This window comes from Acanthaster planci, linkage group LG10 (assembly GCF_054643075.1).
Source record: "Acanthaster planci isolate LZ-2023a linkage group LG10, COTS_SCS, whole genome shotgun sequence".
Taxonomy (NCBI): domain Eukaryota; kingdom Metazoa; phylum Echinodermata; class Asteroidea; order Valvatida; family Acanthasteridae; genus Acanthaster; species Acanthaster planci.
Window position 1 is genome coordinate 5,171,108 of NC_141786.1, and position 26,844 is coordinate 5,197,951.

The following is a 26,844-nucleotide window of genomic DNA, read 5'->3' on the forward strand; positions in this document are numbered from 1 at the left end:
TGTTTGCTCCGTCACAGTAAACTTTTTGATAAAAATCCCCCTCCCAGATCTTCAAGCTAAAAAAAACTCCATGCCCGCACGTAGCTTTCACACAACTCAAGTTAAATTCAAAAAGTTTGTTCCTGTGTTGACGCAAGGAAGGCTCCTGCGAAACGTAACCATGTGGATCTATCCTTGGCATCTTTTTTCCTGAATCTTATCTACCAGGATCCAACCTGTCAAAATTCTATATTCTTGACATTTCGCTGGGAAGCAAAGTATTTGGCTATGGCTCTTGTTCATTTCCTGCACATACACAGGCAAACGTTTTAAGCTTGCATCCGGAATTGATTTACATACCAGATCTGGTTATCGTTAACGTTCTTAAAGCGTTAGAAACATGGATCGCGCTAGCGATTGCGGTGCAGACCGGTAGGCTATCTGACGTGAGAATGCGCAGATTCTCAGAAAGAAGGTCACTTTGTGTACGATGACAAATGGTTTTGTGGACCGTCTACTGACATTTATAACGTAATGTGCTTATCTTTGAAATCTCAACATCAAATATGAGTTTGTGAAATGTGGTATCTGGCATCATGGTATAATTAAGAACATGTACGCGTTTCACCGATATTTCACACTTTCATTAATGGACTTATTTTCAATCACGATTCACCATTTAAACCTGGAGGTATAGACCTCCAGACGTTTATACCTTTGGTATTTTTGGCATCACACTGACCTCAAACGTAACAGGATTATAAATGTCGAGACTACAACGGAAACGATTACACTTCAAATGTCGATGAAAGTCTTATCTTGGTGAGCTACTGAGGTACAGTAAATCAGTCAGTAAAGGATGCGGTAATACCTGTTAAAACCAGGGCTGAGGTCACGGGGTGAAATTTAAAGAAGAAAATCTAATCCAAATCTAATTTCATTCGTCTTAAGACCCGTTCTCTGAAATTCCATGAAACTTAACCACAACGTTATGTATGTTATGGCTATGCCGTCAGTTAGAACGTCATGTATTGCTGCAACAAGTGTGTTAGTGTAGTGGGTTTCTCAACGACTATATCAATCTATTTAATTAATAATTGATTTCTGTAACTAAAACCTTTTTAAAAATTATAGGCGGTCTGTTGCCTTTACGGGACTGCACTAAAAACCGCAAAGACCACAGCTGCAGATTAAGCGAAAGAATTTGTAAGAGCGCCACCAATATGCTCCATCAGCAATTGAGGGCGCTGGAGTATATATATAGGAGAATGTTAATATATACGTAATGACTGGCAGCCCCAAGATTGCCCTTCTTCGAGGCTAACGGTAAAACTTTTCGTAAAAGCGTACAGGATGACAAAGCAGTACAAAGGTAATGTTTTCCAAAGAATATGAAAATAATGATTCGTAGAATTTACTTTAAAATATCAGGAGGTACGCACTAATGAATCATTGGATTTTTAATAGTTGTTCATTTGAAATACGCTTCCCCAGTAAAAATAGGTTTATTTTTCCGTTGCCATCTTTACATGGTTATCTATAGCAACTGGTGAATGAGAATTTTTGCTTTCATCTTCATCAAATTTAGTTAAGATCGAATGCAATTGTTCAGCCTCACTATTCATCTCATTTCCAGTGTCTTTCTCTTGTCATCATCGCCTTGAGTGGACTTTTTGCATAGTGATTAGGGACCTTTATGAAAAAGGCCACCTGTAGTCTGAAGGCCTGGACCGAAGCCGTCAATAGTTTTGGGAAACTGGTCCCCACTGATCACCTAAAAAAAAAAAAACGTGACAATCACTTTCTCCCTACGAAGTCCCTCTGCAGTAGATCGTCGACGCCAAAACGGGCCTATAGCTGCTGTTCAGCCAGGATGCTATTGAAGGGCGCCCCGACGCTAATCTCATGGCGCAGGATTGTTAGCAGCTTCGTTTCATTTTGTTTTCCTTTCTTTTAAAGCCAATTTCGCGGCACTCGGAATGCACGAAATGTTACCTATATATCAACCAGTCGCCCGAGACAAATATTTTCCTGTGATCCAGACCTTTCAAACCGAAGAACAGACAGTGATAAGTCGACCTTGGGACCTTTGCAACTCTCCAGTTCTGCTAGGGCTGCGATCTTTGGATGAAGCGAGACGAAGTCGAAATCGCTGGCTAAGTTACCGCTGTCAATCGCGGCACAGTAACTGTCCACCGCGGATTTCATGCTCTCCTTGAGAACCCTGCATTCGCGCTTGCATTCCGCCAAATTGTGGGCCCTTCTCTTCTCAGTGGAATTGATCTCGTCCTTGATTTTTTGCTTGGCAACACTGACTCTGGCCATCTCCTCATTGGCCTTCGCATCTACCTCCTGACGACAGTCTTCCGAGGCACTCTTGAGATCTCGCTCCACCTTCTCGATAGCTAACAATTTCTCCTCCAAGTCCTTTACTGATGCTTTGATGGCGATTGTGTATCTCTTGGCATCCTGTCTAGCCTCAGAGGCCGCCGTCCCAACTTCTCGGTGCTCGTGCCCGCTGTGTGCCTCGCTGGTGCACGCTTCACAGATCAGCTCTCGGCAAGTCTCACAGTAAAGCAGGCTCTCCTTCCAGCTGTGATCCCGGCAGACCGGCACGGATCCCCGCTCCCTCCGGTGCTGTCTGTGCGCTGCCTCCACCAAATCCAACAGCTTGAAGTTGGTCCGGAGGGAAGACACGCCGCCATCTTTCGGTAGGATCGTGGTTTGCCAGCACACTGGACACTCGACCTTAGACACGGCCGACACTTTCTCCTTTTCTAAGCACCTCTCGCAGACGCTGTGCTGGCAGCTGAGTATCTTTGGTTGTCTGAAGTAGTCTTGACAGACAGGACACTGGAGATGTTCCTCTCCCATTTTGCCCCAAATGGAGAAGGTGTTAGCACTGTAAGCCATACCGGGACCTAGGGTTCAATAACAGAGATTCAGAAGGTATTCGGGCAATGTTGGCACGATTCTCATTCTGAAAGGAGAGAGTTATGTGCAAAAAAACTTTAAATTTTGAAATCAACTGAAGTTTAGGGAACCGTACTTCGCTGGTTCTCATATGAAATGCACGCGCCATGGGCGGGTCGCTACTAACAAAATAAATACCCCTACCTCTTGGCTCTTTTCAACCGATGGGGGAGTGCTTCCGCTCAAGGCAGATAGGTCGACATTCTGAAGGGACAAGTGGGGATGCACATTTTATTAAGGGGGGCACTGAAAACAAATTAATTGTGGCTTGTAGATAGGCTGTGTACATTTTAAATTTGCGGGGGGAGGACACCAAAGGGGCCCTGACTTCCACTGCAGTGGGGGACGTGCCAATCCCACTGGGTAAACAAAAATGGCGCGACTTGATATTTAACGCAGAGCCAACATGATCGCTAAGGAGGGTTTTAGCGTCAACAATCACACCCAGTGTTCAGCCATAGACTAGGTTTAATTCAAATCACATAGTACTTAAGCCCAGATGTCGTTCAGGGAGGGAATTTTGCACCCCATTCGCATTCTGCTATATCACTCTTCCAGGTCTGAATGCAAAATGGCATCGCGTACGAACCCCTCTGTTTTTATCGTCTTTGTTTAGAATTCCATTGGGAGTTATATCTGTCTTCAAAGGTGTTGAATTACAGTAAGGGGCATGCTTCGCATACTATTAGCTATTGATCATTGTGTATATGGCCTGAATAACGTTCTTTTTCTAAATAGGAATCGATACTTGCCAAAAACTTACCGAAAAGAGTAGCTCGGAGACGAATAATAGACTTAAACCTGTCCAAGCTGGTGGTACTAATCAAAGCTTTGGACTTTGCATCTTCATGTTATTGTGAGTATCCAACATACGCCGAGATAATCCAACGATAAAAGGACATGCTGCATAACAAAGCTCTTCCAATTCACTTGAACTGTTGACATTACCTGTTTCGACAAGTATCAAGTCATTTACTCATTTTCAGTAGCGCTGTACTGACCTTTGGAACTATTTTATATATTAATTTTAGGGACCAGACTCAGGTGTAAGCTGTGTGAGTGCGGTCCCTCTGTACGGAATACAATAATTTCAAGAGAAATAGTATATCTTTGTATTAGTAGCACTGTAAGTTTACATTTGGGGTCGACCCCCCCAGACAAAAAAAGTTGTTTTAATGGGGAAAGTAACAACTACTAAACTACATTTAAAAGCAAGATAGCATCGATTCGGCAGGTTCTCGTTACGGTGTTACAAATAGGTGACTATATACAACTGCTTAAAAAAAGAAACCAAAACTAATCTTCATTTCTTGCACAACCACCCTTTATTAACTAATGATGTCCTCTTTCTCAGAAATCCAATATACTGTCACAGATGACTGAGCACGAAGCAGTTCAATCGACCATGTCAGAACTGGCGGTGTGTTGCCTTATAATGAAGGACTCTTGGTTGTGGGGCTCATTCCTTTCTCTCATTAGTTCAATTTTTTACGGTTCACTGTCATTTTGATAACAGTATAGGCCTAATATGCAAGTTTCATAACCACGAAAAGAGGAGGACCTACGCATTTGTGTACTCCTCGATCCAACAATGCGTAGGCCCCCTTCATCTCGTGGTTATGAAACTTTCATATTATGCTGATATGAAACCGACAATGAGCTTCAAAAAAGTTCCCTGAAATATGACTGTTTATACAAAATAAGTCATATGATTAAATTCATACAAATAAGTTTTGTTTTACATTTGGAACAGATTACCGCATAAATACGTTTGCAATATGATTTTTTTGTATATATTTCACTGTGCGATATTTACCCGCGTAGATTTTTGTCTAAAAGATATGTTTTGTGAAGACTTTTGAAACATTTACTAATATTTTCAACCCCACAATAACAACATCTTCGTTTTGATTTGAATGTTCTGGTTTTTTTTTTAAAGTTCGGATTGGTACAAATTTCGTGAACTAAACTTAGTTCCGTGCCCTATTTGCTAGCCCAAAGACTAAACGTAATTCAAACAAAGGCAAACCCGTTGTATCCGTAAAAATTTACACATTTTGTGTAAGTTATAATCTTTGTAAACAAAAGTATAAACAGTTTTTTTTTAAGTCTTAAGGATACACTTTTTCTCAGAACAAAAGGAACGCAAGACCTCATTCATGAATCAACCATGTTGAAATCGAAAGTGAGGGTAACTTCTCATTTTGGAAACTCGTGAGTATCAATGAAGTTGTGCACATTAGTGCCTGTCTACTTTAATGAATAATTTCATTTGTGATTAAACGTACTTTTGTGTTTTGTGCTAAATTTGGGGGGAAAATTAAAGGGAGGCTTAAACTCACACAACTAAACCCAAATAGTCTGATGATTTTCCTTTCAGCAAATAACAGTTTATAAAACAGATCCAAGGAACAAAATTTTAACTTTCTAAGGAAAAGGGGTGGGGAGCTGTTAAAATATGAAATATCTCTGACTACACGTATTTGATATTATTTGAGTACCGTTCCTAATTCCATCAAAATCTTATCAACATTCTGAGGATGTTACTTGATACGATGGAGTTCGCGTAGTGAACACTGCTGGGCCGAAGAATAATAACGTGAAACTAAATTGAACATTTGCCGTGATTTGCACAACCTTCATTTAGGGCGATTTTTAATGCACTCGAGGTTCCCTTTTAATGTGCAAGGCGATGAGGTTGGGTGTGTACACACAAGTGAATCATATGGATTCTGATAAGCAGACCTTCTTACACGCCTCTAAATTGGCATGTTGTATGACTGATTGTCATAATACTCGATTATTATCGAAATAGGTGAATTTCCTTTTTTGTGCAGTTGCAATGTGAACATTGATAGTAAACGCACTATTAGTACATATGCTTTTGATAACATAAATTTAATTTGTAGTGTTAAAATATGTCAGAGGAAACTTTGTACTTAAGTAGAACGATAGATTTTAATTATGTACACCACTGTCACTTGAGATTCTTAGCAGAGTTCCAAAAAGTCTATAAATTGTTTTATATGGAAAATCGAGGTGGTCGTTCCTTGAAGCTGCCGGAATGTGACTTTTCTGAATTCAACTCCACAAAGCGGAGCAAAGTGCGTCTCATTTATTGAGAAGTTGTAGGTTCAATCAGGACTTCTGTGTTTAATAATGCAATTGATAACACTCTCTGCGTTCCAAGTCTACTTGGTAGCGACAAAAGGCTTTGCAGGTTCACAAGAGAGCACAGACTTTCGACGGCGGAGTCGGGGGTGGTGGGGGAGCGTTGGCACCATTTCCAGTGGGTCCCGTCGTGGTGGGCTGCGAGGGAGCTTCCCCCGTGGTCATTGGGCACACTGTGGGCACAGGGGTTGGGCCCAGCGCCACGGTCGAGCCCTGAGTGTTGGAGTCGTTGTTCGGTGTAGCGGGGCTCTTCACCGGTGCCTGGAACAGTTCGGTGTTTGCCGCTGGATGGCCTGAAATGAGGAATTTGAAAACGCTACCCAAACGTCAAATATTTCCTGGTACAACAAACCACGTGCGTACCTTGTATTTTCGTAATTTTGATTATTCACAAAACGAACGAACATATAAAAGGGATATTTAATTCAGAAGGTCTTACTCTACCGAATATAGCTACGCACATAAGCCCGAGCAACGAAATTTTATTTCCAATGAAGTACGAAATTCTCGTTTACACACCTTCAATCATGCCGTCTTTGCTGGCAACGTCATCCTCAACATCCTTCTGGATTCCACACAAGAAGTAAGTTCGCATCTTACCCTTCCCTTTGACCTCGATGTCTCCCCGGGTGGAGAAGATGAACCGATCGTCATTGGCCTGGACCGCTCTTCAAAGGAATCGATTGACGAGAGTGCTACATTACTTGTTACGTTACGTTTGTTTTGTGCTCTGGTAAGGAACAGGTGTGGACCAATCTCTCACTCCCTGTTAGGGCTTAACAACTGAAACCTTTTTCATTTTCCCTTTTCTCTCTTTTTTGAAATGAGGTATGACGACCAATTCATTGTTCATAAATATATCTGGTAATTGAAATCTTGTTTCATAAATTCGAATGTGTATAGTTTTGAAGATTTGTTAAAATGTATCTCCAACTGTCTTTTATTTTCTTTACATTGAGAAACACTCTCAAAATCAATAGAATGTAAATATAGCATTTTGTGATAAAACTCTTTAATTGCTATAATGTGCCATCAGCATGATCCCACGAGGATTGGAGAAAATATATTCCACACACTTGTGATGGAAGAGGGGCGGTAGGATGGCCCAAGTTTAGCAGCGAGCGGAAAAAAACAAACCCCCACCATAAATAATAGAAACAAGACACATGATCACCTTCTAAATTAGAATGCAGATTAAAGGTGCAAACCGCATACCGCAAAAGTGCCTCTACTGTCAGCGTAATAAAATCATTGCCAAAGTTATGACGTCAAGATGACGTCATCACCTTATTTTACATTGATTTTTTTAATATTTCATTTTTCCTAATAGCTTTTCTACACGTTTTTCTGCTTAACACTAGTCCTTTACTTCGGCTAAAGATTACTATAAGAACGAAAGCGTGTAGTCACTTGCCCCCTGCCCCAGGTTTTAAGCATTTGTCTTAGCCATTTCTATGATTGCCGGCAAAACCTATGAAACCTTCGTGCAAACTACTTCACTTTTTGAGCCTCCAAGAGCCTGAAGTAATATATGAAATTTCTCACCTTACCACTGCTTCGCTGGTATGCACCTTGCCTGGCACTCCCGTACTCTCCATTCTCGAGGCTGTGTTGACGGTGTCCCCGAAGAGACAATACCGCGGCATCTTTAAACCAACCACACCTGCTACGACAGGACCTGTGTGTATTCCGATTCGGATCTGTGGGCCAGTAAAGAAGACACAAGGTTGGAGAAATATCACCGTGAGACGTGTATAGATGCAATTTCTGAGGTGGGTTTGAATATAACACAAGGCTCTAAAAGACTGTGAATAAACTAGCGTATTCTTATGGATTCATGCCTTGACAGTGGATTTTGAAGGGCTGTAGTCTTAGTGATAAATTAGCAACTTTGTAATACTTTTTCTATTATTGTTCCCAACCTCATCTGGGCGTTTCACTGACAATAAACAGTTGTTCAAACACTGATCTACAGAACTAGTCTGCTGACCAACTCACCTTAAACAAACATTTCTGGCACTACTCAATCGTCATAGTCACGTCATAAAACGAGTTTCTTTGGCTTCCATCACCAGTATTTAATTGAAATTAACGGTAACGCATCCAAACAACGCGTTCCATACCTGAATGGGTTCCTCATTGACTGGTGATTGAACATCACGCGAGGCATTAAGCTGCTGCAGACCAAACGTCGCTACCTTTTGGGCGTGGGAATCGGTTTCCACGGGGAGGCCTCCTACAACCATATATGCATCTCCAATGGTCTCAACCTACGAAAAATTCACATATTGATACTGGTAATTTTAGATCGTAATCAGTTTATATTTCTGTGCGAGAAAATTTTGATACAGGTATTTTTTGGGTAGAAACCAGTTTATGTAATTTATAAAGATGCAACGTCTTGGAAATTTTATTGAGACTTCGTATAATGGGTTGATGCCCTCATAAAATATATGCATGATTATTCTTCAAAACGTTATTTTGACTTGATCAAAACTGTTCCACTTTTACTAGCAATGCCAAACAGGGTCATTATCTATATACAAAATATATTGAAATTAAGCGTGTTGCTGATAGACTTTCATTTGTGAAACTCCCCTCTGGTCCACCCCTTTGGCATGCTACGAAAAAGTGCAAAGGGTGTTAATCATTAACCTGCCATAATCAGACGATACTGACTGGAGTCATTAATCTTCTTCTTAGTCTGTACTAGACGCAGATATGCTTCAATAAAGCCCAGCCTCCCTTGGACGATTGTGTTTGCCAGCGTTCAGTCTTTATAAATGCCACCCTTTCATTTACGCCCACTTGAAGTAAGCATTGCCCTAAGAGTACAATGTATTTATACGGACTCCGAGAATAAGTCTGATTTAAGGAGAGGAATAGAGGTACCCGAATGCCCAAGCCATTACCTGTCCGGTACGAATTTAGCGGGCGGTCTTCGCGCCGTACGTGTGCTAACCATTGCCCTTTATACCAGATACATTGTCCATCATGCACTCATGCGAGTAGGCCACACAGCGCCATCTATTGATCTCACGTCGGCGTGAGACCTTTCTCACCGTAACACCAATGAGGCACCTCGGACATGCTTTGGTCACTGCTATTTTGCAGTAAAATGGGACTCATAAGTTCTTTCTGAATAAATCTGATAGAAACACTCTCAGCCAGGGCCGTAATTGCATTTTTGTGAAAAAAAATCCTTTTAGGGGTGTGGGGCTCGTATTTAGGGGGGGGACACTTTGCACCATGGACCCATAAATGACATTTTCACGCTTCTTTCTGAAGACAACACAAGCCAACGGATGGCAAAAGGCAGTGCAGCGCCAGATCACTCTCACGTGTCTCAACAGGTTAACAAGTGGTCTCAGTTTACCACTGCCAGGCCCAGCCGGCCCAATAATAACAATTTCAGACAGAGGGAAATAAACTCTCTGTTGTGGCGTCAGCAATACAGCTCCAGACACGCTGATGATCCCAAACAGTATCTCATCGGTCTAAATTCACTGGCCTCATTCGCTAGTACAATAGGAAGAGGGTATTTTCTTGCAAACACATGCTAACATATTGGACAGGGGATGTTTCAGGCTGGCTTCAGTGACAGCCTGGGTGATCCCAAGATTGAACCCCCCTCTAAAAGTAGCAGCACGAGGATTTAGAAGTCACGGGGCTCGGTTGGGTCACGTGCAGCATTTGGAAAAACAATCAGATCTCCTGATTTGTAACACGAGGCTGTCACGCCTTTCACACGTTTGAATCATCTGTGCAGCGGCCTGTCATTTTCCGTGACCATGATTCACACGACAGTGGTTCCCTTGTGGAAATTCAGGTCGTGAATACCTTGTAGACACCACAGACATTTGTCAGTCGGTCGAACCTAGTGTACATCGCGTTAAGCAGGTGGACAATCTGGATGGGCTGGCATTGACTGCACATATCAGTGAAATGTACGATGTCACTGAAGAGAATAGTTACTTGTGGGAACTCCCCTGTTTGAGGAATGAAATAGACAAAGAGAAATGACCTGTTTAGATTCTGAAGGGATTATCGTGATACTGGGGTCTGCAGCGATGTCACAAACCGGCTGCATAGCTATCTTATTTTCTTTAACAGGGAGATCCAAACTGTTGGTGAACATTTTAAGTCATAAGTTGTTCAACTTCACGATAAACTTCACTGTTCATCACTGCTGTAGTAATGTTTAGGAATGCTGATCAAAGCTGAATCACAGTGGCCAAGGGATGGCAGATCCGTCTCTTAGTCACGAACAACGCTAACTTTCAACCTGCAGACCTACCTGCTGTGACATTCCGGCCCTCTCGTAGCTCGTCTGCTACCTCCTTGGGCAGCATGGAATACAGCAACGTGTCTGTCTTCTTCTTCTCTTCGGCCAGGTCTCTCATCAAGAGTCTCAGCTCCTCCTTCTTCTGCTCTAACTGCTTGGACAGCTCCACCTCAGCGATCCGCTGCTGGTTGAACAGGATGAGGTCCCGCGTGATGTCGTGGGGAGCTATGTCTGAGAAGTGAAGGCCCCGCTCTGTGAGATCCTCAAGCTTGGTAAGCCGTGGCGAACATAGGAACACCATCTTCTGCTCGGGCTCCATCCATACCATCTGACCTGTAAAAACATTCTTACAATCATACCGCATTGAAATCTCACTCCCTGGAGCCTTTGAATATCGAGTTGGGTATAATATTCCCACTGTGATCAGTATTGCTGCCGGATTTCCGATAGCGCTTCTTTGGTATACCTGCTTTGCTGTTGGTATCTGCCTTGCTATTGGTGTCTGCCTTGCTGTTGGTGTATGCCTTGCTGTTGGAATATATCCGCTTTGTTGTTGGTATATTTGCTTTGTTGTTTGTATCTGCCCCGCTGTTGGTATCTGCCTTGCTGTTGGTATCTACCTACTTATCGGTGTCTACCTTGCTGTTGGTACCTACCTTGCCATTGGTGTCTGCCTTGCTGTTTGTATGCGCTTTGCTGTTGGTATGTGCTTTGCTATGGTATCTACCTTAGGCTAAATAAAAGACTCTGGTTTCTGGTCATGGGCTTGGTCAAAAAGCGGTGCGTTGACGCGTTTTTTTTCTCCTCTTTTTTTTCGTAGAAGTTATCATCTGTTAATGCTTTTATTGTGAAAAACGAAAATGGAAGTCTTTTACGTACCTCTCAAGGAAATTGTGGGCTTGTCTTGCATGTCACTCCGCAGTTCCTCCTTCCTGAAGTCCACGATGAAAATTGACGTCCTGAAAGATCTGAGGCTCTTGATATTAAAAGCGATGTTGGGGTGCCTGATGCTAAGGAAGTCATCTAGTCGGGCGCCCTCTTCCGTCACCCGGGGGCAAAACTGTTGAACCTTGACCCCGCAGTGTTGGATGACGAGGTGTCGGTCGAACACGAAGTGATATGGGAAGGAGTGGCAGAAGGTCGACGGGTCAATCAAGATCTTGTCTGGGATCTTAGCCAAGAACTCCCCGTCCTGGTGGGTGTCCATTACGGTCAGAATGTCAGGGGTCTTGTCTTTTGTTGGTGAAGACCTGTCCTTGTTGTCCTTAGCCAGGATAGAGAGCCACTCCTGCAGGCAAAATGTAGTTTGGTAGACAAAGACCACTTTGCAAGATCATTTATTTATCTGTATTTGTAAGTTTGCCGTATTCCTAAAAAAATACCCTATACGTACCAAAGCTCATTTGTAAAGATTCCTGTGAAGAAGCACAATCCATGTAGGCATACTCGTGGTCTTTTGAATTATTATTCCAATCAAAGATTGTTCGCTAACAAGACTGGATTGAATATATCAACTACGAACTCATACTTGGCAATTACGTTGCAAAATTTAGATGTCCATGTCGATCAAGGATAACGTTGTGTTATGGCATCCCCTCTCACATATTGTCTGAATATTTGCAGTCGTTCTCATGTTATGACCGTAAACACAGAAAATTACAAGCGTATACGTCAGATTATAAGAAAATAAAAAATGGCTTAACCTCCTGCTTGACCTTGCCATCCACGCCCATGGGTGGTAGGTTGAATTCTACAAAGCGCACGTGGAAGACCCAGTGATCTTTACGGACACCCTTGTGGAACTCCTCTTTATACTCAATCACGTCCATATCAATCCGCTCGCGAAAAATGATCCTAGAAACACCTTTGATGACACCTGTGGTTGAATGGAAATTCAAATTTGAACGTGAACATTCACCTGGGTCTGAATTATTGCAGTCCATCAAAGCAGATGACTGCGTCACACCAAAGGATGGTCTTTGAGATAAAAAAAGATATCACGGTGTGCAATGAAGGGGACTGACTGAAAGGAACAGTTATAGCTTAAGACTTTACAGGTGAGACGAAAGCCCAGTTCTCGGTGAAACCCTGGCAATCATGTTGGGACTGAAAACCCAATGCACCTGCGGACCGAGCTAAGAAACGAACCAGTGGAGGTGAAAGACAAGGAAAGATAACCTGTGCCATTCTGACATCTGTTTTCATTTCAGCCATTGAAAAAGTCCTACTCCATTTGGCTGTTGCTGCTGTAGCTAGTGAAAAGCTGGGGTTCCTACTCATTGAAAATTATTACCCAGGTTATTTGGTCTCAGCCTATCTATCTTTACAGAGAATAATGATTTTTGCATTTTCCCTGTTTCTTGTCTGGTTCATATATGACTGCATCATATTAGGCGTACTGTATACAAAAATGTTGACCAATGCCCCAACCAACGCTACCCTTGCTCCGCCCCACAAGTACAGAGTGGGCGTGTTTTAACTTGCGACTACGTCACACTCATTTGGTTGCCGCAGGCTGGGTCGAAAACGGGCAGTGAAAATCAGTTTATTAGCGTCTGACCTGATACCACGCCGTTCAGTCCTCGACGCACAGAGAAGTAGTGCAGAGTCAGGCTGCCGTCCTGCCGTGTCTCGGCTCGGAACGACGGCTCGTCCATCATCGGGTACATGGTCTTCATGTAGACGGTGTGCATGAAGTCCAAATTCCCGATGAACTCGGCCAGATTCTTACCAAGCGTGCGGATGAGCTTGTCATAGCCGATGCGCATGACCCAGGTCACCCAGAAGACCCCAAAAAGCTCGTAGACGCTGTCGGTGTCCACGCCTATGAAAACAAGATTGTGAAATGTCAGGGTGTCGTGGCTTATTCATGGCTGGCTCAAAGGAAATTAACCTTCAAGCGAAATGTATCCGTGTGCCATTCCCTTTGCGAAAGACTGTGGTTCTGTTTATAAAAGGCAGATTCCTATGTCAACAGTTTTCTTGTATTTGTACCAATGCTAACAAAATTCAAAATAAATTGCTCATACGTTATTCTGAACCATGCACTGAAAATGCATTTTGAAAGGAAGTAATCGTTATTTATATATTTCCATGTGATTTGTCAACGTTGAGCGCTTAGTGGTACCATGAAAAATGTTACCATGGAATATCATCCCAAGAGCACATTATAAAGTCGAACTTTGGCTAACATTAAATTTTAATGCACAAAGGTAAGCACGTTACATTATGACATGTCAGCGATTTAAGCAATTGGGTGGTTGTTTCATTTTTTTTTCCTTGGGGGTTGTTCTACTTAGATTTTCACTGCTATTATTATATTATTTATAACTAGCTCCAAATCTCAAAATAGCCTAAAGATTGTTTCTACAAAAGGGTGACACTGGGTAGTAGGCTCAGCCCTGATTATTACGAACCCAACAAGTTAGCCGCAGCCTCGGCCAGGCGATAAGTAACGTCGTCACCATACTGTTGAAAGTTGACGAATTTGTCTTCAACCCCGGCGTTTTTACTGTGGGCAAAAAATACCCTCGATTATGGGAGGTGCATGACTAACGTCGTTCACTTCAACTTCTCCAGCTAGACACATCAGTTGTGACGTCATAGCTCTCTGCTGCCACCAGGAACAACAGCCACTCACGCGCCTTTAACGTTTATCCATTTGCCAATGAAATACAGTTAACATTCTGACATTCATCCATGCCAGAATATGGTATATACAAGTATAGGCCGTGTCCGAAACGGTTTTCCAGAGCTACGGCTAGGTCTATTGTCTACGCATCTCCACGCATTTCCGATGGAGTGAAGACCTAGACCTAGCTCTAGGCAACAGATTCGGATCCAGCCTAAGTCTCTTGCTACGTTTACACACATGATTTTCGTAGGCTAAGTTCAAATTTGCTTAGCAAAATAGCCATGAATGTAATTGTATTCATTTGATTATTGCGAAATCATAAAAAGCCCTTTCAGATATCATTCTGTTTGTACCAATTTAAATAAAGTTCCGAGCATTTCCTCAGAAGGTACGACTTAGTTGAACCATTCAAAAGTGCACTTGCATGACAGGATGGAAAGAAACATTCTGCTGTAAAGCCGTTCACTGACAAGTCTTTCGAAATGTTTGAAGACTAAATGCAGCCTTTCCTCTAACTTTGCAAGCATAATAAGCCAAGCTCTAAAGTCATGCCGTAATAAAAACACACATCATTCATCCTTCGAAGAACACATCGGCCCAGGAGCTCCACTATTATCCGTGATCGTCGTCGCTGAATCTACTCGATCCCTTATTGTGATAGGGAACGAGAGTCCAATCGCTCCCGTCGGGGCGTGGATTGCACTTGGCCTTGAACCCGGCGACAAGGACTTACCGTATAGTGTCCCACGTACTTTCGCCGAACCTCTCGAGAACCAAGTCCTTCAAGCAGATTTGTATGAGGCCGTACTGTCGTTAAACAATAAACGGGGAAGAAGCGGATTATACTGTTGTTTGAACAATGCCCGAACAGGTATAAGTCTTCAGTGGCATTGCTGCTTGTTTCAATGTAAAATCAACAAAAACACATTATTCCACGGCAAATTTTAGAATCTAACATTTGACAATATTTAAAATAAATAAAACTTTCTCCTCGCTACGAGCACTCTACCGATTTATCGATGTTCTGCACGATTTGACTTCAGACTTTCAGGTTCAGTAGAATATGCATTGAGCGTCCAAGGACAGGCAAGCTCAAATAAACAACTATCGACTGTTATCAGAAAAAGTCGCGGGACAATTTTCCATCTCAGGCAATAAACGAAGTGGACGTCCATCTGTTTTTGTTTTCGGTTTTTTATCACAGCTTAGATCCGCCCTTAAAAACAAGACCCACGGTTGATAGCTTCTGCAGAAATAATACCCGCTAGAGAGGGCTACCAGGAAATTGCGACCTTACAGAAAGCCAAGTGGATGGCGCGATTTTGTTACAGGACAGTTGAACTTATATAGGAGGAAGCCATTAATTTGCAAAGGTGTTCACCATAGATTTGCTTTGTTACCCTCTTTGCTACTGAGGTCTTTCCAACCGCACGACATCTTGGTCAGCTGTGATGTGTTCTTTCTCTTCACCAATGTCCTCAGCCACCACCATCGCTAAGGACTTGCGTCAACTCATCTAACCTCTGCTGTTCTACAAACAAACGTCTTGAACCCTCATGGTGGTATCTCTGGAGACCTCCCCCTCGAGACTCGATGGACACAAAGCCCATCGCAGGAAAGGAAACCTTGAAGAGACAAGTCATCTATCCTGAAGACCCACACCGAAGACATGCACTCAGATCAACTGGAGCCAAGAAGAACCTATCACCAGCATCGAACACTGGTGCCCCTGGCGCATCGGGGAAGCCACCGAAATCCTTAAACACAATTGTAAGTTCCCCCAAGATATCGGTTTGAAAATCAGCAACATCAGGCGCCCCTTCCTCACATCCCATAATTATAATCACCTAAGAAGTCTATCACAAACCAATGTTAGTATTCAAAGGGTTACAGAAATAGAAAACAGTTAGATCGCGTGAAGTATTTCAAAATAACAATAAGTACGTAACCATTTCCAAAACATCACAAATTTAATGTTTACCCCATTAATTGTGACCGCAAAATGAATAAAAAGATCCTGCATTTCCCCGCCTACAAAAAATCCTCTTTGGGCCGTTCGCACTCCAAGGCTAATTCGATGACGTCATAGCCAGAACGATGCATTAACAGTGTACATGTACATAGCGCACAGTACATGCAGTATTGCACGCAGTAGACAACGTTGTGTTTGATGTAGCTTGGCCCACAGGCAAACACTGTTTTAGTTCAAGGTAGAAATTAAAAGACGCAGTCCTACCGTGTATTAACGGAATTTTATCTTATTGCTTTCCTTGCTACATTTAGATTCATAAATAGGAGAGTTCACCTAATTTTCTGTTGAAGCTAACTTCTGAGTGAAGTCATTTATTAAGTTTAAAGATATCCTGTTTCCCACTCTCGTGTGCTTATAGATCCTGAATGTTAAAGGTCACATAGCGAGCTTCCAGAACCCTCGCGCAGTCCGCCTATGGGGATTTTACATTGGAGCTGTTTAAAGATTTTTTTTCCATATAAATTGTAAAATGCATAAAATATTTTACTCTGTTTTATGTCAATCTTTACTGAACGACTACCATATAGTTACTGAACGACTACCATATAGTCACTGAACGACTACCATATAGTTACTGAACGACTACCATATAGTTTTTTACCTGTTTATCTGCGTATGAGACCAACGAAGTGGTCGTCATGTATTTTTTATTTCTGAAAGCGAGAGGTCAATTTTTTTGCAAAATATTTCTCTTTCAGGTGTAATAACATTTTAGTTTCTGTAAACAAATATACCAGCAAATATTTCACGAAGGCCTTTTTCCGAGGTTATTTATTTAAGAAGTGAACAAACGGAAAAATTAGTAGTTCTAACATTGTTGCACGTTATTTTTCCTACCCAAGAGTTCTGGAAACGCACAACGAGGGGGCAACGTTTAGTCTTTCTAGAGCCATTCCTACTTTGGAAATATGAGCCTTGGACATGGAAATGAAAGTCCCCGATCTAAGCATTGGATCAAGTGGGATTATACTCTTTGCATATACGCGTATTCGCTGAAGTTGAATTCGAAAAAAAATCACAAAAGAAGAAAAATCACTGATTTAATAAGGTGGCCTTGAAAACAGCATGTCACTGCTTTAGTAGGTTCTCTAGCAGAATGCCATTGTCATTGTAGAGTGATGATGTGATTGAATGGACTTGCATAGACGACTGATCAGTAAACTCTAATTCAACAAGCAATATATTAAATAAAAATTTCAAGGTCTTGTATAACAAGAAATAAATTTTCTGCCGTAGGCACGTAGGCAGAAACTTGTACTGGAACTCGTACTGGAAAAATGTCGATTTGTGTTTTCTCTAGATTGAGCTCGTCGACCGGTTTGGCACTAACCCTTTCATCGGTATGGAAATGTTTTCTCTTTTGTTCATATAGACAGGTCAAGAGATGACACCTATTCTTTCTTTTTTTAGAGCTGGGCCCTTAAACCGCTACACAGCGATGTGGATGACTTGGAATGACTCTGAAGTATAACTTTAGCGATGCATATGCGCATTCGACAATTTTTTACCATCTGCATCACACGGACGCATTCAAAGATCATTTCACTCAAACAAATTCTTGTTACACCTCGGAAATCGATCTGGGGAGTGTAACCACATTTATTATGTGAACAAATATGTGATTGGTCTGAAGTAGTTGCGTGATGCGTTTAAGACCGGCTCAGGAGAATGGACGCAACTAATTCAGACCAAGTACACGTTTATTTGCATTCATAAACACCTTTTTAGGGTCAAAGGAAACCAATGGATGATAAATTTCCAAGGATTTTGCTCAAGAATTTTACTTTCAATTCCCCAACTACCCCAAGTCCATTAAATTGTATACTTGTTGTGTAAGCAGCCCGAAGAATCTCCTTATGTGGACTTGGCGCGCGCGTGGCGTGGCACGTGCCTACACACTCTTGACCAATTGGAATCAATTAAACTGTCTTGTATAGATGTGCCAGCGCATGATTCACGTTGTGGGCATTGTTACATCGCAGCAGGCATCATTCAAAGCCAAATTGGAGTCAACTGACTCTTCAAACAGAGCGAATTGCTTCAAACTCGGATAATGAGTAGAAGAAATTACGAGTTTAGGGTCATTATGACTGCACTCCAGGTGTATATGAGTATATGAAGACTCTTTGTCGGGTTAACTTGACTCTTAAAACGGAGTGATTTTAGTTGCTGGACTGCATTTTAAGATTGAGCCTGAATCACTTGGCTAGTGATTATCAGTTGTTAATATACGGTTACATGACGCGTTGTTGAATACGGAAACTGTCTGAAGAATTTTGAATTATTTTTAACAATTAATAATAAATATAGGGTTCAGTGCCATCTGAAGCTTTTGTCATGTTATTTTCACCTCACTGATGAAAGCAAGCAATATCCTTCACATCTCTAGCTCTTTGATGCATTTGGCTTGATTGAGAGCATAATACCATCTGAAGTCCAAAGAGGACATCCTGCTTAAGACGTGTCTTCTGATGAAGACTTCTGATCATCGCTGACGCATTCAAAGGGCATTAGCCATCAATAAAAAGAGTATGACATTCCCTCAAGATGTTTTGGTCAATTGAATAGGATGTAGGCCTCCAGTCTGCTGTAAAGCCTTAATTGGAAAATTGTATTCATCTCACTCTAGACATGGTAACACAGGGTTTTTGTCTGGTTTGCGTCTGTTTCACAAAACTAAGGTAAACGAACTGTAATCTGCCATTGTGTGCCAATAATTGGCTTAATTAATCAGAATACCTAAACAGTGTGTTAAAAAAGAAAGAAACCGAGATTATTTTTTTTATATCTTGGACATGGTCAAATATTTTTGGAAATTGGTAACGACCTTTTATTTCCAATTTACTGTCACAGATGACTGAGCACGAAGCAGTCAATGAACCATGTCCGAACTGGTTTTGCACCGGATAAATGTTTTGGTAAAGAACCTTGTCAGTCCAGCGCAGACCTTTTGATTGGGCCTCTGAATTATACCACCCAACTTCACTTTTGATGTGAAAATGAACCGAGAGAAGATTTCCCTTTGGATAGGTGTGTGTGGAGATGGCACCATCATTGGACCCTGTCCCTTTTGATGGCAATCTCAATGGTGAACGTTACCTTGAAATTATCAACGACCAAATAGTACAGCAGTTACAGCAACACTTTGAACACCACTGTGGAATGTTTCGCCGCTTATGGTGGGCCCAGGATGGAGCCCCAGCTCATCGTCGGTTCATCGTGAGGGAAAGGCTACGAGAGCTGTTCAACACGAGAGAAATTGGGAGCAACCCTGAGATTGAGTGGCCACCAAGATCCCTGACCTTACCCCCTGTGATTTCTTATTGTGGGGACATCTTAAGAATCAAGTTTACAAGTCCCCACCCTAGGATATCAATGACCTACGTGTCAGGATCGTTGCTGCTGTTGAGACCTTAAGATGACAGAGAGACGTAATCAGGAATGCATTCAGAGCGATGAGAACAGAGCTGAATCTTGTGTTGAAAGGAACGGGGGGGCAGACCAAAGGACAATGGGGTTAGGTCGAGGCAGGTAAATCACTGAATAGAAATTTTGTTCAAGGACACACTGGTCTTTCTTCCTTTTCGAGGTAATGAAAATTGTCGGAGCTAGGCTGCAGTGAATCTGGTGCAAGACCAGTTGACATGATTGAACTGCTTCATGCTCAGTCATCTCTGACTGTAAATTGGATTTCTGAGAAAGAGGACATCATTAGTTAATAAATTGTGGTTTCCTTTTTTTAAAACACAACTATAATACACCGATCCACCATGCAAGTCTGCCTGCCTGTCTGTGTTCTGCAAAAACCCTTCATGTCTTCACACTGAATGCGCGCATATCCAACTAACATCAAACATGAAATAGCTATGTGAATTCTCAAAATAAATTTAGAATTATATAATATTAATAATAATAAGAAGAAGAATATAAATGGTTATATCTTGGTATAGCGTCTTACATTAAACTCTCAAAACGCTTTACAAGAAAATCAAAAATATTATAAATAACATCCAAATGACAATTAATATAAATATCAAGCATTAAGAAAAATACCTCGGAAAAATATGCAAGAAAGTCTTTCCATTTAACATTACTGAACTGAGGAGTCGTAGCTGAGGCATGATTTTTGTGAGTTTCTTACACTACGCATTCTTATATGTCAAGGGTAAGACTAACATTTTATATGCATTAAAGGTTAGAAACGGAACGGAAATCATAATTTTCGACCTCCATCGTGGCCTCGCACCCAAAATGTCAAGGTCTTTAATATCGCCACAAGGGTAACGTATGGATCTGTTGCAACAAAGCTGTTGACAGAGTGAAACGTTTGCATCTATGGAAACATTTCTTATACGCAGGGAGGCAGGCATATTTCAAATTAACGCTGACAGCTTGCAGTCGCTGGGGTGGAAGCTTCTGACATGATGATCATGATTTGAACAGTGAGTTTATGGTTTTGGTTGTGCATTAGTGTGCGGGATTTTCGTGTTTTCAGATTTGTTACACGGTTCACACGGGATGGCGTTTTGGCCGATTTGCGTGGATGATGCCCAGCTTGAGACCGATGTTTTGATGGCGGTCTGTTGATCATTTTTTGAAGCAAATCAATCGACATTGATGACTACAAATGAAATGGCGAGCTGTTGTTTCTTATTGCCCCCCTTTTTGGAAGGGGTGCTGCTCTTGGTTTGGTTTGGGTTTCGGTTTCTGCGAAAGTCATCGCCTTTAAGGTCAATCTGAACAGAACGGTTCACACAAAATACACAATCTGTTTAATGGTAGCTTCCTCCTTCATTCTTCAGACGGTGGAGTCATTAGGGTTGATCGATCTGATTGAATCTGTTACTCGGGAAAGCAATTTTTTTTACCAAATGAATATAATTGAGACGATGGAGTGCATCCCGTGCAAGGGGATAGCACACGTAACCTACACTGGGAAATCAATACGGCATACCATCATGGGGGAATATTGGATTTTCGCCCCAAGACGAAGCTGAGGGCGCTATGCGTGCCTGAGGGTGTTCAAAACGTCATATCCCACACCACAGTGATCATCAATTGTTTTGTTATACCTCCGTCTTGAGGAATTCATCCAAAGAAAAAAACTCTGAATTTCAGAAGAGGATCATGGGCATACTGTAAAACTGTACAATTAATGTACGTAAACGACATCGTTCGTAAATGCACTGTCCCCTCCCTTTCGTTAAATGCAAAAACGCTAACGTGAAACTATTGCGGGTACCAGTGAGTACATTTATATAGTCTGGTTAGCGGCCCCCACATTACCTTATACACTGCAGGGACGGGTACAAGTCTGTTATAAGACCGCAATCATTGATCGAATTCTGGTAGCTTATGCACAAAACGACTAAAGGACGGCAAATCAATGTTCTCCAACTTCCTGAATTTCTTTTGTTTCGCGCGCGTACGTGTGTGTGATAGGCGGATATGTCGCCCTGTCATGTGATCGTTCTGGGCCAATAAACGGACAGTATCCAAGACAGAGGTGTGACAATTAACCTTGTCGCGAATACCATGACGGAAATGCCTTTGCGGGACTCGGAAGGGGAATGAAGGCGTGGTCCCGGAAATGGAGGGGGTTTAATTCAGCGAAACCAGGTGGTTCCTGAAATTGTCCAGACCAAAAATGTCTCAAAGTGGATTAGTATAAGACAGGTGCGTCGAGATCAATACTATTATGTTCTCACCTGAGCCTCATAGTTCGTTTATGACAGTTTGTCTGTCTTTTGGTAAATCTTTATTTTGGTACTAACTTGGATCACATGGTTTCATTCCAGTTATCCTCCCTAAGCCTTCGATTAAAAGTGGTGAACTGGCCATGAGCTAATTTCTCTGAAAAACTTTCATTACAAATCAATTCAAATGCTTAGTATAACCATCTCCTTAATTTGTCTGCCAATTCTGATTCTTTTTTCAGAGTCAACTAACATGTTCAATCGTGTGATGACAAGTAGGTTTTTTATAACTAGTTCAACCAGTTTTTCTTTTGCCTTGGATTCCACTGTGATGACCACAAAGTGGCCAATTAGCTTCATGGACAACAGCCCGAATGGTCGCACTGCTGCATTCTAAAACGATTACTAAAGTGGACACCTGGGTGGCTGTTGCGAACCCAACGGCGAATTCTCGACAGGGGTTGAGGAACTCATTCAGTGGTCACTTCCCTTCACAGAAGCACAATTACATTATTTCAAATGCAATAATGTTCCCTGTGTTTGATCAATTTCACGGGAAAATCCCATGCAAATTAAATGATGAAACACGCAATATTGTTGTCTTCGTTTGATAATTTCAATGGCAAATGAAAAAGAAAAAACAAGACCTTTGTCATGTCACGGGGAGCTGTGCTTGCATGGTGCACGGCCTCTAAAAAAAAAAGACAAAAAACCCTTGAAACGAAAATGATGTGTCATAAAATCTTACATCCAACAATGACGGTACAGGCAGGATTTATAGCGGTACAGTATTACCGCTGCACGCCAACAGGACATTATCTGCATGAAATTGGTTTTTGATAGCGCGTCTGTGTAGGTTGACCTTCGTTTTAAGAGTGGCAAGATGAAGAATTTGACGTCCAGGCGTTAGGTTTTTTATTTTGTTTTGTTTTGCTTTGTTTTGTATGGTTGCCTTTAGTCTAATCTGGTTGAGAAACAAACCGCACAGTTTTCACACTTTTTCTGTATCATTGCATCGAACCAGTCAATACTTCCCTTATTTATGGTTGACGCATTACCTTTGCAAACAATGATGGGTCCTATTAGAAAAATGGCATTTTTTTTCTTTTTCTTTTTTTTTTACATGATGAACTTCTGGTATCAGAGAAGTGCGTAAAAAAGGCACAATAGATCGTCCTGATTTCCAGAAGGGTGACTGTTACTCGTGAAGGTAATTTTCCATAACATTTCTTGACTTTTGTAAGCTTTAAAAATTGTCATCGTTTTTCCTAAAATTCTTGTTTTAATTTGCTGTAGTTTTCAATTTCCGACTAATTTAAACGGATTCCATCGAAGTTGAACAATTTCGGGTTTTATTGTTCTTTTTGCAAAGACCTTCTTTCTAATTCTTAGTGGGTTTGTTATTTCTTCTTTGTTTTCAGTCTCCCCACCCTTTGGAATTCTTCTCTTTATGTGAATGTGGCTGAAAATTGATCCCAGTAAGGTCACTACCGGGCATCCCCCGGCAGAATTCCCCGGTGTCCCCACGTGCCCCCCATCTGAAGTTGTGAAATGTACACGGCGCATATACAGGGGGTAGTTAAATTTCCTTCCAGGCCCTCTGGGGTGCCCCAGCTTTTATTAAAATATGAGCGAAACATTATCTGAGCACAACAGAAATAATGGAATATTCAATAATCTAATGCCATTACGTATACTCAGTCTATTTGCTAAATCTCTGAAAATAATGCTTCACCGAGATTTGTATTGGGATCAAATTTAATTTTGAAAAATAAGGCAAACTTCAAACAGAGTTAGGCCATTGTTATTCGTACCTTTTGTCGTATTCTGAATTGTAATGAAGTAATTCATGCAACAGATTGTTTTCATGTTCACACATCTAAAATTCCAAAGTGAAATATTTCCTTGCCATTTCATTGAACTCCAAATTTGAAATTGTGCGTCGCATTTAAGTGATACCTTGCGTTTGTTCAGTCTATTTCAAGTGTTTACGCTAAAGCATGTCTTGTGTTGTCGTGCACCAAGCAATTTATCATGCAGTTCGTCAAAACGCAGACACATAGTTAAAACGTCTGTATCGGTATATGCTAAACATGGACCATCACTTATACGGCCATGCTGAGATTTATTATTCAACGGTTGCAACATGTGACAGGCAGTATTTTTTGCCTGACAGTTATTCCCCGACACAATCGGTGTCGTGCAAAACAACCGACTCGGATCCATCCCAGCCTGACGTCGAATGCAACTTGTAAAGGTCCTCATATGTCAATCCATTTCCTTTTACCACAGAGACAACCTGTGTTTTTCACCCTGGATGTTTTTCGGTCGATTAGTAAACTTTCCAGAGATCTAATGAAAGACTTGCACAGTACACAGTCCAGTGAATTCGTGCGAGTGGCCCAGGCAAGCCAATTGGCTACGGGGTTAATTTACCAGGAGTGACAGGTATGGTAGTGACAAGAAGGGCAGGAACGCATGCGCCTGAACGAAAAATAACCTGACTGTGACACCCCCCTCCCCGTGTTTGTAACATGTGTCGACGATTGCCATTCAACTATCGGTACAGAAATGCAATTTCCCCTTTCTTTGCTTCAAAACCTGAAAAGGTTTCTAATCGTAAATAATGATGCGTGTGTGTTCAAGCAAATGAAATATACAGAAAGGGATTAAAATGCTCGAGTTTGCAATTACCAAATGTTGCTGGCTGTTTTTGCATTATACTGAGAGCTTAAGGCCTAAATTGCGTTTGGTACGTATTACTACGTCCAATCAACTGACCGTGCTACGGTAATTACTTTTGTGCATTACGGTAAGTCCGCCAGGTCACGGTCAAAGCTTGTTGCTGAGAGAAAGCTGAGGGTCAGACAGCAAACTATCGCTTCTAGGCTACTCGATCTGAGGGTTTGTTGTCATTTTTATAGGGAAATTCAGCACATCGTTATGACAATATAGTTGCATTTTAATATTCTAGTGCACATTACACTTGTGCACTAGCTCTCTTTGAATTTTTAATGAATTCTTGGCATGATTTTTTTTATAGATGATTTTATTTGATCGTATTGATGTGGTATTGTCCTGTCTTAAAGTGAGATTCGTAATTTTCGTATATTTCATATCTTGCAGTGCTTGGTTTTCAAATAACGGTTTGTGGTCTGCGCTATGTTCAGACTGCACATTTTGATTTTAATTTGGGGATAAATTTTTGTATGGTAAAATTTTGTTTCTTGTTAACTGCTGGGCATCAGTGGAAAACAGCTTATGCTTAGCTGATTTAGCCCCAGAGGAACAAGAATTGATGAATATATAACTAAAATAAATCCGATCACGATTTGTATAAGGTCATATTTAAGAGTTACCGAGCTATGGCTACGCTGAAATTCTGGGTTAGTTTGATCAATTAATGTAATTTGGGATGTGATAGTAAAGAGAAAGGGCAAAGGGATATTGAGTACGAAGGAGAGGGATCAATAAAGTGCAATACTCCGGTCAAAGGTCCTTTTTCTCAAACTGATAGAAACTGTCTACAGAGGGAATGAATACCCTCAAAGAGTGACGAGTCTGGATATTTGTGGCTTTTAAAAACGCATATCAAAACCAAAATGGAAGAGAATGCCTACTTTAAAGAAACTGGTTTCGGATGATTTGTTTGACTACAAGGTCAAGAGCATCAGATTTGCATATAATTTCTCACTATTTCTCCCCATGTAAAACACAGTGACGGCATTGCATGTCATAATCTTGATCTTCAACTACGGCTAATGGAACAGACATTTAATACCCTTATCAGGCTAAAGATTACTGTAGGCGTCCTTGATATATATTTCCTTTTGGCAGTAGCCACAATTAGGTTTTATTCGAGGCCGTGGAGAATAATTCTACTAAGTGAATGACTGGTGATTAGAAGCTTATTTTTTGCTCTGTACTTTGTGAGATAAAAATTGGATATGTCCGATTTGTAGTTGGGCTGAACGGTAAAACAGTGTACCTACTGTTGCTGATAATCTATCCGGTGCTTGTTAAGAACTATACCTTATTCAAAGAAAGAGAGTCCACGAGAAAATGAACAGCGGGGCCCACAGTTAGGAAAGAGGGTTGGGGACTGGGCTGTGTTCGACATTTTGCCTTTGGTATACCAAGTAGAGAAAAAAAGATTATAAATCTGGGCGTTTTATATCCCTGCTGTGCACGAGAAATTCGTAGATAAAATGACAATTATCGACTCTGTGGATAAAATTCAAGCCTGCTCGGCCCGTTTGGTTGCAGGGACGTGTAGATATAACAGTCAGTGCTAACCCTCTGCATTTATCTCTTATTGTACAGCGTCCGGATTTATAAAACTTCATCTATTTCTTTTCTTACCCCTGAGATTCCTTGTATAATTGGACTAAAACGTAATTGTTGAAATCGTATCAGAAATCTTACGTCAAATCTAAAGAAGGAAATCAAGAACTATATTCTAAACCTCATTCGTCTTCTTGCCCGAAATATTGGTTGGTTGTTGATCGCACGTTTCTTCCTTCGGAATAGTTTTTCTGTCATTTCTTTCACACCATATGGGCATGCATCTCTTTTATCCGCCTCAAAAAGCCCTCCTCGACAAAATTCTTGTAAGTTTATATCAGTGGCCCTTTCATTCGTGCACCATCCTTTTCGCGTGATATATTTTAGGGACTTACCATAGTGGAGAGGTGTCCAGGAGAGTTACGGGTCTGCGTCCCCAGCAGTCACAGAGAACTCCACGCGCCGTCAGAGTGGTTCGCTCTCCACTCAGAGATTTACAGGAGTCCCACCTGTGACTCCTGTCGCTGCTCGTCTTCTGGTGCTTTCCAGCCAATATCCACTCTGCGCGAACACGTCCTTACCGGCTCTATTTTGATTGGTCACTGTCATCTCTGTCAGGTGACTGACAGGTGATGGAAAACCCAGCGCGTAATCAGATCATTTCGTTCGTGTGGGCCGCAGATGGGATTGCTCTTCTACGGCTTGGTGCAATAAATTGATTTAATTTTTCGATTTTATTTCCGGAATAATGCCAAGATTCACCACACCTGTACATTAATTGGCGTTCTCA

The 26,844-nt window shown here is 41.5% G+C and overlaps 1 protein-coding gene across 1 annotated transcript; it reads right to left on the bottom strand.

Annotated features, from left to right (window-relative positions):
* Positions 1-3,094: 3,094 nt before the first annotated feature.
* LOC110980490 (guanylate cyclase soluble subunit beta-2-like) lies at positions 3,095-26,592 on the bottom strand. Its single transcript, XM_087142782.1, has 13 exons — positions 26,450-26,592; positions 14,776-14,849; positions 13,825-13,919; positions 12,969-13,232; positions 12,112-12,284; positions 11,288-11,696; positions 10,421-10,741; positions 9,964-10,112; positions 8,247-8,393; positions 7,669-7,823; positions 6,643-6,791; positions 3,716-6,416; positions 3,095-3,156 (listed from the first exon to the last, which is right to left on the bottom strand). The coding sequence occupies exons 1-12, from the start codon at positions 26,450-26,452 to the stop codon at positions 6,175-6,177; spliced, it is 2,181 nt and encodes a 726-aa protein (XP_086998908.1). The 5' UTR covers positions 26,453-26,592; the 3' UTR covers positions 3,095-3,156; positions 3,716-6,174.
* Between the last annotated feature and the right edge of the window lie 252 nt (positions 26,593-26,844).